General features: G+C 41.4%; 1 protein-coding gene and 1 non-coding gene across 3 annotated transcripts in view; one reads left to right on the plus strand and one right to left on the minus strand.

Annotated features, from left to right (window-relative positions):
* The window catches only part of myo5b (myosin VB), a 258490-nt gene that overhangs the window by 166351 nt on the left and 77411 nt on the right, over nt 1-14728 (minus strand). For both annotated transcript variants that reach the window (XM_060850127.1, XM_060850044.1), the window contains exons 2-4: nt 14058-14168; nt 10688-10859; nt 7643-7787 (exon numbers count right to left, since the gene is read on the minus strand). In XM_060850127.1, the coding sequence (XP_060706110.1) occupies nt 7643-7787; nt 10688-10859; nt 14058-14168 (428 nt within the window). The remainder of the gene's footprint in view (nt 1-7642; nt 7788-10687; nt 10860-14057; nt 14169-14728) is intronic.
* Nucleotides 5790-5917, plus strand: LOC132821031 (U4 spliceosomal RNA). Its single transcript, XR_009645279.1, has one exon. It is a non-coding gene; the product is annotated as a U4 spliceosomal RNA (small nuclear RNA).

Here is a 14728-nt window from a genome sequence, read left to right on the forward strand (position 1 = left end):
TCTTCGGAGTACTTGTTGGGCCAAAGGGCCTGTTTCCACACTATAGAGAATCTAGTCTAATCAAAAAAAAAGTGATGAGGGCGGTACATTAGACATTCCTTACTTTAGAAACTTTGACAAGGTTCCGCATGGCAGAATGCTTAGTAAAGTTAGATCACATGGGATTAAGGGAGAACTTGCCAACTGAATATAAAATTGGTTTTATATTAGGAAACAGAGCGTAGTTGTGGAGGGTTGTTTTACAAACTGAAGACCTGTGACCAGCTGCTTTCCACATGGATCAACACTGGGTCCACTTTTGTTTGTCATGTATATAAATGATTTGGATGAGAAGACAGGAGGCATGGTTCATAAATGTGCAGAGGACACCAAAATTGGTGACATAGTGGACAATGAAGATGTTTATCGGAGATCACAAAGATCCTGATCAATTGGGTCAATGGGCTGAAGAGTGGCAGATGGAGTTAAATTTGGATAAATGCGAGGTATTGCATTTTAGCAATACAAACAACGACAAGGCATATACAATAATGGTAGGGCCCTGGGCAGTGTTGTAGAACAGAGGAACCAGGTGTTCAGATACAGAATTCATTGAAATTTGCATCACAGGTGGTTAAGAGGGCATTTAGTACACTTGCCTTCATTGCTCAGCCTTTGAGTATAGGAGTTGTGGCATCATATTGAGGTTGTATAGGACATTGGTGAGGCCTTTCTTGGAATACTGTGTGAAGTTCTAGTCACCCTGTTATAGGAAGAATATTATTAAGTTGAAGAGGGTTCAGAAATAATTTACCAGGATGTTACTGGGATATGAAAATATAGGAGAAAGTGAGGACTGCAGATGCTGGAGATCAGAGCTGAAAATGTGTTGCTGGAAAAGTGCAGCAGGTCAGGCAGCATCCAAGGAGCAGGAGAATTGACGTTTCGGGCATGAACCCTTCTTCAGGAAGCCCTCCTTCTTCAAAGCAACCCAGATGGCCTCCTTCTTCAAAGGCCACAATTTCCCCCGAGATGTGATCGACGATGCTCTCCACCGCATCTCCTCCACTTCCCGCTCCTCCGCCCTTGAGCCCCGCCCTCCAATCGTCACCAGGACAGAACCCCACTAGTCCTCACCTACCACCCCACCAACCTCCATTTACATCATATCATCCATCGTCATATGAAAATATAAACTGGAAAGACTGAGTTTTTTCAATGGAGCATAGGAGGGAGGTTGAGGGGTAACCTTACTGAGGTTTATAAAATCACGAGGGGCACAGACTAAATATGTTTTTTCCCTCAGGTGGGGAGTTCAAAAGTCAAGATTAGAGTGGTGTTGGAAAAGCACAACAAGTCAGGCAGCATCCGAGGAGTAGGAAAATTGACGTTTTGGGCAAAAGCTCTTCATCAGGAAATGGGGAGTTGAAAACTCCGGATATATTTTTAAGATGAGAGGACAAAGGCCCAGAAGGGGCAACTTTTTAATTAAAAACCAGAGTGGTTCAAAAATGGAACAAACTGCTAGAGAAAGTTATGGATGCAGTTAGTTACAATATTTAAAAGACTCTTGGATATGTTCATAGTTAGGAAAGGTTTAGAGGTATAGGGGCCAAGTGCAGGCAGGTGAGATTAGTTTAGTTTGGAAACATGGTTGTCACAGACTGATTGGACTGAAGGATCTGTTTCCATGGGACATGACCTCATAATTATGGATGATAGAAATCGGAAACAAAAACAGAAGTTGCTGGAAAAAGCTCACATCTGGCAGCATCTGTGGACAGAAAGCAGAGTAAACCAAGTTTTGACCCCTCTTCAGAATTTTGTTGGAGCTTTCTCATGCATTTTTCTTATGCTGCTGTTTGTTCACAATGCAATGGTAACCAACTGCTGTGATTTGAAAAATGAGTCATACAAGTTCTTAACAACATAAAGAGGACTCAGTGGGATGTTTAAATGGGTATAGCATCCGCAGAAGTCTGAGGTATGCTTCGACACCAAAAGTGTTAAAAATGAAAGTGAACGTTGCCACAGGTCCAAAGGACTGTTCTGTCATTAGAGAGACACAACTGGTAGTGAGTATAACCAGAGGGACACCACTCTTCAGTTGAGGGGCAAGATTGAGAAAGTAAAATCTTCACAATGACATCACGGTATGAGATTTGAGCCCACGTTGCTGGCTTCACCCTGCACCACAAATCAGATATCTAGTCAGCCAGCCACTTTCACTTTTAAAGGGTTAACCATTGACATTTAACTCTTAATAATGCATCCTGACAGAAAGAGAAAAGGGGAGAAGTAACAGCCAGTTCTTGTTTACAAGCAGTGACCTTTCTTGCTCCTTGCTGGAATAAAAACTCTTGTAGAGCAAGGGGGAGACTTAGAACGAGCAATTAGCCACGTAGCCACACCACAGCAATGGCAATGCTTTCAGCTGAAGAAACAAAGAGGAGGATTAAAAAAATTCTGCTGTGTAAAATCATTTCAAGTCTCCTCCAGCTTTCCAACAATTGATGTTCCCAGGCATAAATCATATGTTCATTGGCGCAGTTAAAAAAAATCAAGTCAGGGCCAATTATAGCATCTAGAACTTAATTGAATCTGATATTATTTTCTTAGTTTGTATTCTTCCCAAAACGCACGTGCATTTTCCAAGTCAATTTGGGCATTCCTATCCTGCCTGCAATGAAATTGGAGATCTATGTGAAAATTACCACAAAATGAAGGTTCTGAAATAAATTGATGTGGCAGCTCATTATAGTTGATCTGTTTAAAGCTAGTAACTCCAAATGAATTCATTATATAGCTCTATTAAACAGGCTATACTGAAGACCCAAACCTTCTGAGCTTTCCCTCGAAATCTAATAATTCTAATATAAAAAGAACAGAACTGAACTGTTACTTTGTGACACCTATATTTGATGAGTTGCAGCAAAAAGGGGGAAAATAACTTGGAACTTTAATAACCAAGGACAACTTTTAAATTGGTTTATAATTGAGGCAGAAAATTGACAAAACAGAACGGCAAGGATAGAATTTTTAAAAAAACAGATTTTCACTTCTAAGGGTGATTTCATGGAAATTTGCCAAATTCTGAGGGGCATGGATATAATGGATAGCTAGAGTCCTTTTCCCAGGGTAGAAATGTGAATTGCTTAAGGGAGGTTTTTTGTTTAGAAAGGTGTCACATATCAGCACATATCAGATGCTGAAGAGTCTGTTCCTGTCCAGTACCATTCTTTGTGCTTTTCGATGTGGGCATCATTGGCTGTGCCAGCATTTAGTACCTATCCCAAGGTGCCCTTGAGAAGGTGGTGGTGGTGGTGGTGGTGGTGAAGTGCCTTCTTGAACCAATGCAGTCTTTTTGATTTTGGTCTCTCACAATGCTGTCGAGGAAGAAGCTGCAGGATTTCAACCCAGCAATAGTGAAGGAATAGAGATATATTCCCGTCAGGTTTGTGAATAGTTTGGTGAGAAACCTGGGAGTGGTGGCATTCCCATTTATCTGATCGCCCTTCTAGCCAGTAGGGATGATACATTTGAATTAATGCTAAGTCACCTTGACACACTTTTACAGTGCAACTTGTAGATGGTACGCACTGCTGCTACTGAGTATCTGTGGTAAGGGGAATGACTGTGTGCCGATCAAGAGGACTGCTTTGTTCTGAGACAGGCAACATCAGGGGCAATTAATTGCCTGCCCTAAGAGCAGAAGAGCTCACTAGATCAAGCAAACTTCTGATCCAATCAGAGGCTTTGCCAACAAGGTTCTGCAACATCCAAGGATGCTGGCCAATCTCCAGAGTCAACCCTCCCAAAGATTTCCTGCAATAAAGGCTAAAATTCCATTTGCTCCCATGACTGCATTGATATGCTAATCATTTGCAATTCATGCACTCTGATCACTCGATACTGTATTTTTTTTTGGTCTCTCTCTCTCTCTCTCTCACACACACACTCTCTCTCATAATTTGAATAATTGTCTGCTTTTTGATGCTTCCTATCAAAGGATATGACCTCAGACATCACTAACATCATGTAAAACACCATCTGCCAAGATTTTGCCACCAACTCAATTTATATATCCCCTTGCATATTCTTTTATCCTCATCACAATATACCTCCCATTTATTTTTGTATCAGCAGCATATTTGGATGCATTATAACTGCTCCCTCCTCCAAGCCATTAAAATAGATAGTGACTAATTGAGGCCATAGGACTGATCCCTTTGGCACATAGTTATGTCTTTCCAGCCTGAAAATGATCCATTAATTCTGATTGACTCCTGTGTATTAATCAATCATCAATGCATTCTGATCATTATACCCAATGACTAAAGCTCCTATTTTGGGTAATAATGTTTTATATTACACCCTAGTGAATGCCATCTATAAATCCAGACACATGACATCTACTGGTGCCTTTTATCAACTTCGCTTGGACATCCCCAAAGAACTCCAGTATTTTTGGTAAACATGAATTCCATTTCACAAAACCATGCTGACTCCGATTGGTGCTAAGCATTTCTGAGTGGTCTACTTCTTCCTTAAAAACAAACTCTAGCATTTTCCCCAACTGCCAGTCGAGTAACTGGTCTATGGTTTCTGGTTTTCTGCTTTCTTCCTTTTTAAAACAGGGGTGTCACATTAGTGGTTTTCCAATCTGCTAGAATCCTCCTATAATCCAAAAAGGGTTCTGGAATATTGCAACCATTGCCTCCACTATCTCAATAGCTACTTCCTTTAAATCCCTTGAATGTGACTTGGCTTTTTAATTCAGTCTTAAGCTGCTCATAATCCCTCAGCAGAAACTCTTTCCTCATCTTACCTTTGTCATTATAACCTACATGAGCCACACACTGGATCCTTCCCCTCCCATTCAAAAGTTCCTCTTCAGCCCAAACAAGAGGTATTTAGCCAAGGCTTGAGGTAGACAACTTAAAACTTTCAGGAATACCTGTCTTGGCTAAACAGAAAAATGTTTATTATCCTAACTATACTATTCCCCTATTTCTAGTACATGTCACTTTTCTCCCTCAGCACTTGAATGACATCTGTACCGTACTGCTGTGGTCAGTTTGCTTGTACCCCTGCAGTCTGTGCCCCCGCCTCCATGTGGAGCAACAATCATGTGCCTATCAGATAAAGGTTTGTCTGACACTCCCCAAAGCTACATTCAGGATTCCTTTACTTACCTCCCTCAGGCCATCCTTCTATCCTGACCACTGAGATTAGTTACATCAAAGGAGTGTGACTGCCTCCTGAAAAAGTGTGTCCCTGAACTCTTTACCTCTCCAATGCATGACATTGTCTGCAGTTCACACTCCAGCTCATGAACTCTGAGCTGGAGGTCCTCGAGCAGTCAACACTTGCTGCAGATGTGGTCACTGTGGATCACACCAAGTGTCTCCCAGCTTTTACATACTAAAGCTGCAAAACATCACCTATTCAACCATCTGAATTCCATTTAATTAACTTTTTCTTAAGATTAGATTAGATTACCTACAGTATGGAAACAGGCCCTTCAACCCAACAAGTCCACACCTACCCACCGAAGCACAACCCACCCAGACCCATTCCTCTACATTTACCCCTTCACCTAACACTACAGTCAATTTAGCATGGCCAATTCACCTAACCTGCACATTTTTGGACTGTGGGAGGAAACCAGAGCAAACCCACGCAGACACAGGGAGCATGTGCAAACTCCACACAGTCAGTCGCCTGAGGTGGGAATTGAACTCGGGTCTCTGGTGCTGTGAGGGAGCAGTGCTAACCACTGTGTCACCGTGCCGCCCACTTGCAAAGAGGCCCCAGTGAGATATCGTAGCCAATGAGGTTTAACCGAGGTGCGATTATTGCTTATTGAAAACTTTTCCCAAAAAACTTGGATGTTAAATATTTTTAAAATGAATTGCTAAATTTTACTCGTCAGTAATAATAAAGTCTCCTGATTAAAACCATTCAACACATTGAGAGAGACGAGGAAGAAATACGCAAATCACCTTTATTCCTGTTAAGTGGTACTTATTCGATTAGATTCCCTACAGTATGAAAATAGGCCGTTTGGCCCAACTAATCCACACTGACCCTCCGAAGAGTAACCCACCCAGACTCGCTTCCGTCTAACTAATGCACCTAACATGATGGGCAATTTAGCATGGCCAATTCACCAGACCTGCACATCTTTGGACTGTGGGAGGAAACTGGAGCACCCGGGGGAAACCCACAGACAGTCACCCAAGGTTGAAATCGAACCTGGGACCCTGGTGTTGTGAGGTAGCAGTGCTAACCACTGAGCCACTGTGTCACCCAGATACAGGTAGAAACAGGTTAAAGGGGCTCTCTGCCACTTGTTTGTATTTCCCACCCACTGCCCTTCTCACGTAGGTTCACTCCCCACATGCTGGCCTCTTCTCTCTACTGCTGGCTTTTATCTTCTCACACAGATATAATAAAAATAATAAAAACTACAATAGGAAGCACACTTATTCCTGCTTTATCCATCAACCATCACAATGAAACTCCACCTGTTACCAGAGTAAAGGGCTGTTACTGCACGCAACTGAGTGACAACTAGTTCAATTTTTTTTCATCTACTACAACAAATAGTAATATCTGGGAAAATGTGGCCCATCATCTATATCTTGAGAGGAGCCTTCTCTCAACAAATACGTAGTCAACTAAATTTGGCCAACTAATTAAAGTGTATTTGAGGTCCAGGGTGTCAAACCCATGACTAAGATTATGGATTACTAGGCAGCTGTGAACACCATTCTCAAATATACTTCTGAGACTTTGGCAACGGCAACAGACACCTCAGAAGCACTGGTAAAGTACTAATCAGCAGTGTATTCTCAAGATCTTCCAAAGTTAAGGGCAAGAAAGGTAGTCCAACAACAGTGTCCTCTCTCAAGCCATCATGCCCAGCATTGAGCTGCTAATTCAGGCTAAACCAGCTCCAAAGGCCACGATCAGTTGTTTTTATGCTTGCTTAATTAACAGCTTTACATCAAACTCAGCTGCAGCAAGGGGAGTGAGTCAGAAAGACAGCAGGAATACTCAATGGACATCTTTAAAGCAATCCTGAAGATGTCACATATGTCCCCTAACTCATGGGAGATATGGGCTTGTGACTAACTAAAATGGAGAACTTCAATCATTTGGCAGGAAAAACTGACAGCATTTCTTGGAAAAATGCACAGGCAAAGTTGAGGCATCAGAAAAAGTGACAAACCTCCAAACAACTTATGTACTTGACCTTTCAAGCACTGCCATGTTGCTGAGGTTATAGATCATACTTCAGATTTATCATCAACCTTTATCCCAACGGACTACCTAAAACATAGCTGGGTGATCATTTTAATGAGTCCCTTTGTGGAATGGAAACTGCCCCAGTATTCTAACATTTCAGACAGAGAGATAAGTCTCATTTTTTCTTTCCATTTTTTTTCTCTTCATTTCCAACAATGCACTCACTTTTTAGATTGCAGATCACCAGCATCACACGTGCAGAAGAGCAGTTTGATAACATAGCTCATGTATCCAAAACAGCAGCTCGTGTTATGTGCTATTTACGTGCGTATTTAAAAAATGGAATCAAACTAAATTCTCTTCCTTATAATACGCGGTAAGAAAGGTCAACTTGTACAAACACACTCACCTTGCCATCTGCTTGTATGCTTCTTCAGCAACTGCGAAGATATGAGGATCCATGTCCCCCATGTTCTGTCCACTATATGCATGAATGACATCATCTCCATAAATTGGCAACTGTTCATAAGGATTAATAGCAACCAGGACAATACCTGGAAATACAAAGGTCACTATAACACATCCAAAGATCAAATGTATTGTATTTCCAACTCTATGTTCAAATTGAGGTTTGAATGCAGACTAATATGCAAACTCAAACATCTCTGGCTGTGGCTAGAAGGTTTTAAAGAGACAAAGGTTGGAGGCAGTAGACATAATAGCTTTACTTCCAGTGATGGCATCCATTTCCTAAATGATTTAAATTAATCTCTCTCTCTCTCCGAATAGAAAAATAGCATTGATTATAAATTTCATAAATTACTTCTAAAACAGAGACTCCCAGGTTTGTTGTTAAAGATTATTGCACAGCAATGACAAGATCCATCCAATGTCATTTGCTCAGATACATTTTAATTTTGTTCACACACCTGATTCAAAAGGCACAATAACATCAAGCTAGTTCACCCAAATGAGGGCATCTGTTTTAAAATGAGCAGTCAACTGACTTCTACACAAATGAGAGAAAAAAAGTAAATCTCTGACTGAACACCAAGAGCTGCCAAGTACATTCGGGTTAGTCATTGATTAATGATGACGAATGTGAGAAGTGATAGTGTCTCTTGTTACATTGAGCTGTTTTGTTCGCACCCATTGAGCTTTCTGAGCAGGAGTTCTCCAACACTCAGAAAACAAGGTTTCATATTCCTTTTGCTCAGATGCAACACCGAGAGAGGCAGGAATTTGGCTTCTCACAACATACTTTCTGGTATCAAAACAACATTCAAAAACAGAGGACTGGAGGATTGCAAACGTGCCCTTGTTCAAGATGGCCAGTAGAGCTGACCCAGGTAATTATAGACAAGTGAACCTTACTTCTGCTGTAGGAAAGGATTATGAGAGAGGAGATTTGTAATCATCTAGCAAGCAACAATTTGATTTCAGATAGTCAACATGGTTTCATCAAGGGCAGGTTATGTCTCACAAACCTCACTGAGCTTTTTGAGAAGGTGATTAAGCATGTAGAAGAGGGTGGGGCAGTTGACATGCTATACATGGACTTCAGTAAAGCCTTTGATAAGGTTCCACATGGTAGGCTATTGAAGAAAATACAGAGGCGTGGGATTGAGGGTGATTTAGCAGTTTGGATTAGAAACTGGCTTTCTGAAAGAAGACAGCGAGTGGTGGTTGATGGAAAATATTCAGCCTGGAATCCGGTTACTAGTGATGTGCCACAAGGATCTGTTTTGGTACCACTGCTGTTTGTCATTTTTATAAATGACTTAAACATTGAGGCATAGGTGGATGGATTAGTAAATTTGCAGAGGACACTAAAGTCGGTGGAGTAGTGGACAGTGTGGAAGAATGTTACACATTGTGGGGGACTTGGATAAACTGCAGAATTGGGCTGAGAGGTGGCAAATGGAGTTCAACGCAGCTAAGTGTGAGGTAATGGACATTGGGAAGAATAACAGGAAGGCAGAGTACTGGGTCAATGGAAAGATTCTTGGTAGTGTGTATGTGCAAAGGGATCTTGGAGTCCATGTACATAGATCCCTGAAAGTTGCCACCCAGGTTGGTAGTGCTGTTAAGAGGGCATACGGTGTGTTAGGTTTCATTCGTAGAGGGGTTGAGTTCCGGAGCCGCAATATCATGCTGCAACTATACAAACCCTAGTGCAGCCGCACTTGGAATATTGTGTACAGTTCTGGTCACCATATTTCAGGAAGGATGTGGAAGCATTGGAAAAGGTGCAGAGGAGATTTACCAGGATGTTGCCTGGTATGGATGGGAGGTCTTATGAGAAAAGGCTGAGACACCTGGGTCTATTCTCATTGGAAAGAAGGCTAAGAGGGGATTTCATAGGGACATACAAGATGATCAGAGGATTAGATAGGGTAGACAGTGAAAGTCTTTTTCCTAGGATGATAACGTCAGCTTGTATGAGGGGGCATAACTACAAACTGAGGGGTGATAGATTTAAGACAGATGTCAGAGGCAGGTTCTTTACGCAGAAAGTGGTAAGGGCGTGGAATGCTCTACCTGCCAATGTAGTTAACTCAGCCACATTAGGGAGAGTTAAACAATCCTTGGATAAGGACATGGGTGGTGACGGTGATAGCGTAGGGAGATGAGCTGAGAATAATTCACAGGTCGGCGCAACATTGAGTATTGAAGGGCCTGTTGTGTGCTGTATTCTATCTTCCTAACATTCAGCAGCAAGGATGGCATGCTTTGTTCCTGTAAAAGAACATTAGGGAAACATTTGGGCGTCCACAACAAATGAAAGTTTCATGATCAATTTTACTGTTGATAGCCTTTTTAAAAAAAATCTCGACTTATTCACAAAAACTGAATTTGTGTTCTTAAAACTGTCATTGTGGAATTTAATAATCTGGAAAAAGATGATATCAATTCAAGTGTATGTATTACTAGCCCAGGAAAATAACCATAATGAGTAGCGGCAGTGAATAGAAATGAGGTAGTGGAAGGGACAAAGCTGGTGTGCTCTAACCTACAATCAATACCAGCCTACTTAAAATCATTTGATTGCAGTTTCAAGTCGAAATACAACTCATGTTTCCCATTTCAGATCAATGATCAATAGCAAAGCTCTGATACCACACTTGCAGAGGTAAGCTGATTCAGCAGACAGCAGATAAAAATTTGAGACTTTGATAAGCAATGGCTCATAATTAGTGGATTAATTAATCCACTAATTATGAAGCCATTATAGAGTCATTGTGGATGTGAAAATCAACTTACTTGTTCACAACTCCTCTGCCTATCCTCAGACAATAACAAATAAATTCACCTGTCAACGTGACAGCTTGAACAAACATTACACTTCTCTTTCCCAAAGCAGTGGCCCATAGCCCCTCCCTCCTCACCAAACATGCATGTCCAAACAGGAGAGAATAAGAAGCAGGTTGACTATCACTGCTCTTCTACTTACCACAATACGTGTATATGGCATTGGACTCCAGGAATCGGACCTTTAGGTTATGGAGTACTGCAGGTTCATGAAGGTAACTGAGAGCAGTCAGGTCATTCTCGCCTACCAGTATATCCGGATTGCGCAGGAAAGGTAACTGCTCTGCATTGGAATTGATGGAATACTCAAGTGGCTGCAGAAGAAGTAAAACAGAAAATCAAAAAGACCATAAGACATAGGAGTGGAAGTAAGGCCATTCGGCCCATCGAGTCCATTCCGCCATTCAATCATGGCTGATGGGCATTTCAACTCCACTTACCCACATTCTCCCCGTAGCCCTTAATACCTTGTGACATCAAGAATCTTATCAATCTCTGCCTTGAAGACATTTAGCGTCCCGGCCTCCGCTGCACTCTGTGGCAATGAATTCCACAGGCCCACCACTCTCTGGCTGAAGAAATGTCTCCGCATTTCTGTTCTGAATTGACCCCCTCTAATTCTAAGGCTGTGTCCATGGGTCCTAGTCTCCTCGCCTAACGGAAACAATTTCCTAGCATCAACCCTTTCCAAGCCATGTATTATCTTGTAAGTTTCTATTAGATCTCCCCTTAATCTTCTAAACTCCAATGAATGCAATCCCAGGATCCTCAGCTGTTCCTCATATGATAGACCTACCATTCCAGGGATCATCCGTGTGAATCTCTGCTGGACACGCTCCAGTGCCAGTATGTCCTTCCTGAGATGTGGGGACCAAAACTGGACACAGTACTCCAAATGGGGCTTAACCAGAGCTTTATAAAGTCTCAGTAGCTCACGGTGCTTTTATATTCCAACCCTCTTGAGATAAATGACAACATTGCATTCGCTTTCTTAATCACGGACTCGACCTGCACGTTTACCTTGAGAGAATCCTCGACTAGCACTCCCAGATCACTTTGTACTTTGGCTTTATGAATTTTCTCACTGTTTAGAAAGTAGTCCATGTTTGTATTCTTTTACCAAAGTGCAAGACCTCGCATTTGCTCACATTGAATTCCATCAGCCATTTCCTGGACCACTCTCCCAAACTGTCCAGATCCTTCTGCAGCCTCCCCACTTCCTCAGTACTACCTGCCTGTCCACCTAACTTCGTATATCTGCAAACTTCGCTAGAATGCCCCCAGTCCCTTCATCCCAGATCATTAATATCATTAAAAAGGAATAAAATGCACATTCAATAAAAAGACTTCACAGCCAGCAGAATAGTACACATTGAATGCAATGGCATTAGAAGGGAGACATTGGCTTAGTGAGGTCATTACTAGACTATCAACCCAGGGACTCAGTTAATGTTCTAGGAAACTGGACTTGAATACAATGTTTAAAAAACTGGTTTTAGATTCTTAATTTCTTCGCCAATAGTCAGATGAAATCCATCAGCCTCACTAGGATGGGCAATAAATGCTGGACAGACAGGGACTCCCAGATTCCACAAGTAGATTTTTTTTAAAAATCAACATTTCTGTACTCCTGCAGCACATCACCACAACATTTCAGTTGACCTAGGGCCTGCAGGAAACCCACCGTCAGGGAATGACAACAGGATAGGTGATCATGTGTGTTGTGGTAGTTTAAAAGTGGATACAATGCGTGTGACATGTGGGCATTTTCTGGGCATTCTTGAGGTATCCTCTCCCTGAAAATGTTGATTTTTGATGCCTCATTTGACAACTGTTTTCTCCCCAGAAAAAAAAACATTTTCTGATACATGCTGCTTTTCAGGAAAGAAAAAATATAGTAACCAACAGTCTTGGTAAATTGTTCATTGCGGAAAGCTATTAAGTGAAATTGATATTCTGGTCTCTCGACTTTTAAATCTACTCCTCAACTACCATTCTTAAAATCTCACACAACGTAATGCTGAATGACGGTTTCTACAAAATCAAGTTGGAGATACAAACTGGAAGCTTGTGTAGTTTAGGCAAGATGAAAGTCATCCTTTTCAGCTTCTGACAAAATCTTCAACTCCTAGATTCTATCTATTCCCTTCCTTGGCTGTTCACTCAAAAGATGGACTATTGCTGCACCCTCTTGATTCACAGACCTTCAAATCCCAAATTTAATACTCTATTACCTATTCCTAACATGACAATATTACCCTCACCCAGCTTTGCTTCACCAACACCACTGTCAATAGTCTCACCCAGATTTTCTGTCAGTAAATTCAATGTTTTTGAGGGTACCAACCACCACCCAGATTAAACATCAGCAGCCAGGATCATCACTGAAACAGTGGAGAAACGTGGAGAAGCAGCTGCACTTTCAAAGTGAATTCAGAGAGCCAATACTCAGCATACACAGCTGAGGGAGAAACAAGGATTTCACAAGACATAAATACACTTAAAGCATTTCCTTTTGTCCATCTTTTTGTCCACCCTTGCATTTCACACTCTTGCTGTTTGAGTAAAAATATTCATCATTTGCATTCACGCGGTGCCTCTCATCATCTCAAAAATTCATCTTGAACAATAATTCAGACATGAGGAGTGAAAATTGGGCTACTAATTTGCATGCAAGGCCCTGCAATCATCAGTCGGGTAAATTACCAGCTTATTGAATTTTTGGCAGAATTGAAAGGGGAGATGCGTGGGAAAATAGCAGAATACTGGGAAGTCTATCTTCCTAACTCACTTTTGACAATGACATCAATTACACCTGCCAGAGCAGACAGATGGACTTTTGACTTAGATGTCACATGAAACAAGAAACTTCTTGCAATGCAGAAGTGGAACAGGACATGAACACTTATGAATTAAAGATAACACTACCAAATGAGCCAAAAAGCTGAAAGCAAGATAGCAGTTGTCCAAACCAGCACATTGTGATGAGCAATGTCAGAGTTCTGGGATTTGTATTTATCAGAAAGCAGCGTACATCATTTCAGATGTCGCTCTTCCCCTACCCTGCCTGATCCATGAAGACCACTTCACTAGAAGACTTGCTACCTTGTACCAGCCAAATTCTGAGTTGATAGTAAAGCAAAAGACTATGTTCATCTCACACCACTTTTCAAGTCATCAGACACATTTTGCTAAGGCTAAAGTGGACAAGATACATCTGCACAATGGGATATACTATCAAACCAAATACTACAAACTGCTCTCTGTTCCTCATCATGTAAATATGGAATGTCTTGTAAACTGTGCTGGGCCTCAGTCCATGACTCCTGTCACTTACAGATGGCATTGACTCATTGAAGAAATTGCTCATCTTGCATTCTTCTTGAAAGACAGGGTGGCTCTTTGAGTTACCTTCTAAGTGTAATACACGTTCAAACCCCAAAAGGACTGTACTAACAATAGATGTGCCTTCTCCACATGTTACTTTCCACCAAAGCCAAACACAAACTGACCATTTCATCTTCCAGTTTAAGATGTAGGATCTGATCACCATCTTTGTAATCCTTGGTGATTTCTGCTGATTTCCAAACATCCTCTGGATCAGGGATCCAAACCTTTGTATACTGCAAATAAAATACAAGATGATTAGTGGATAGAAAGTATTAAGATACAGGGTGTGTTTTTAGGACCACACTGCAGGAAGCAGTCTGGTCTTACTTTAACATACAAGAATCGTAGTAACTGCTGCATTGTTAAAGAAGACCCACCCTCAGAGCAACCAGAGAAAAACATCCCTAAGGGCAGCAGTCAGTCAGCCACTTGATTTTATGCTTATCAATAGATCTTTAAAATTTATTCTTAGAAGAACATACTGTTGACAACAGTTCACATTAAGCCAGTACCTTTATAACATGGGCTGTCTGTGGGATCAGTGCACCATTGGCTAAAACCATTTTCCTTTCATCAAAGGATTCATCAGGCCAACGAGTTTCAGGCAAGGGTGTCTCCAGGGGCAAGACAGCTAGTAGAATGTGCAAGCCATGTCCCTGATGGTCCAGAATGTGTTAATTTGGTCATTTCTGTTCTTGGGAATTCAAATGATTTGAAAAGTTTGAGGGCAACATTACTAAGTAATATATTTATTAGAGGTGAAGGGGAGGCAGCAAACTCACTTTGCCAAGTC

This window comes from Hemiscyllium ocellatum, chromosome 1 (assembly GCF_020745735.1).
Source record: "Hemiscyllium ocellatum isolate sHemOce1 chromosome 1, sHemOce1.pat.X.cur, whole genome shotgun sequence".
Lineage (NCBI taxonomy): Eukaryota > Metazoa > Chordata > Chondrichthyes > Orectolobiformes > Hemiscylliidae > Hemiscyllium > Hemiscyllium ocellatum.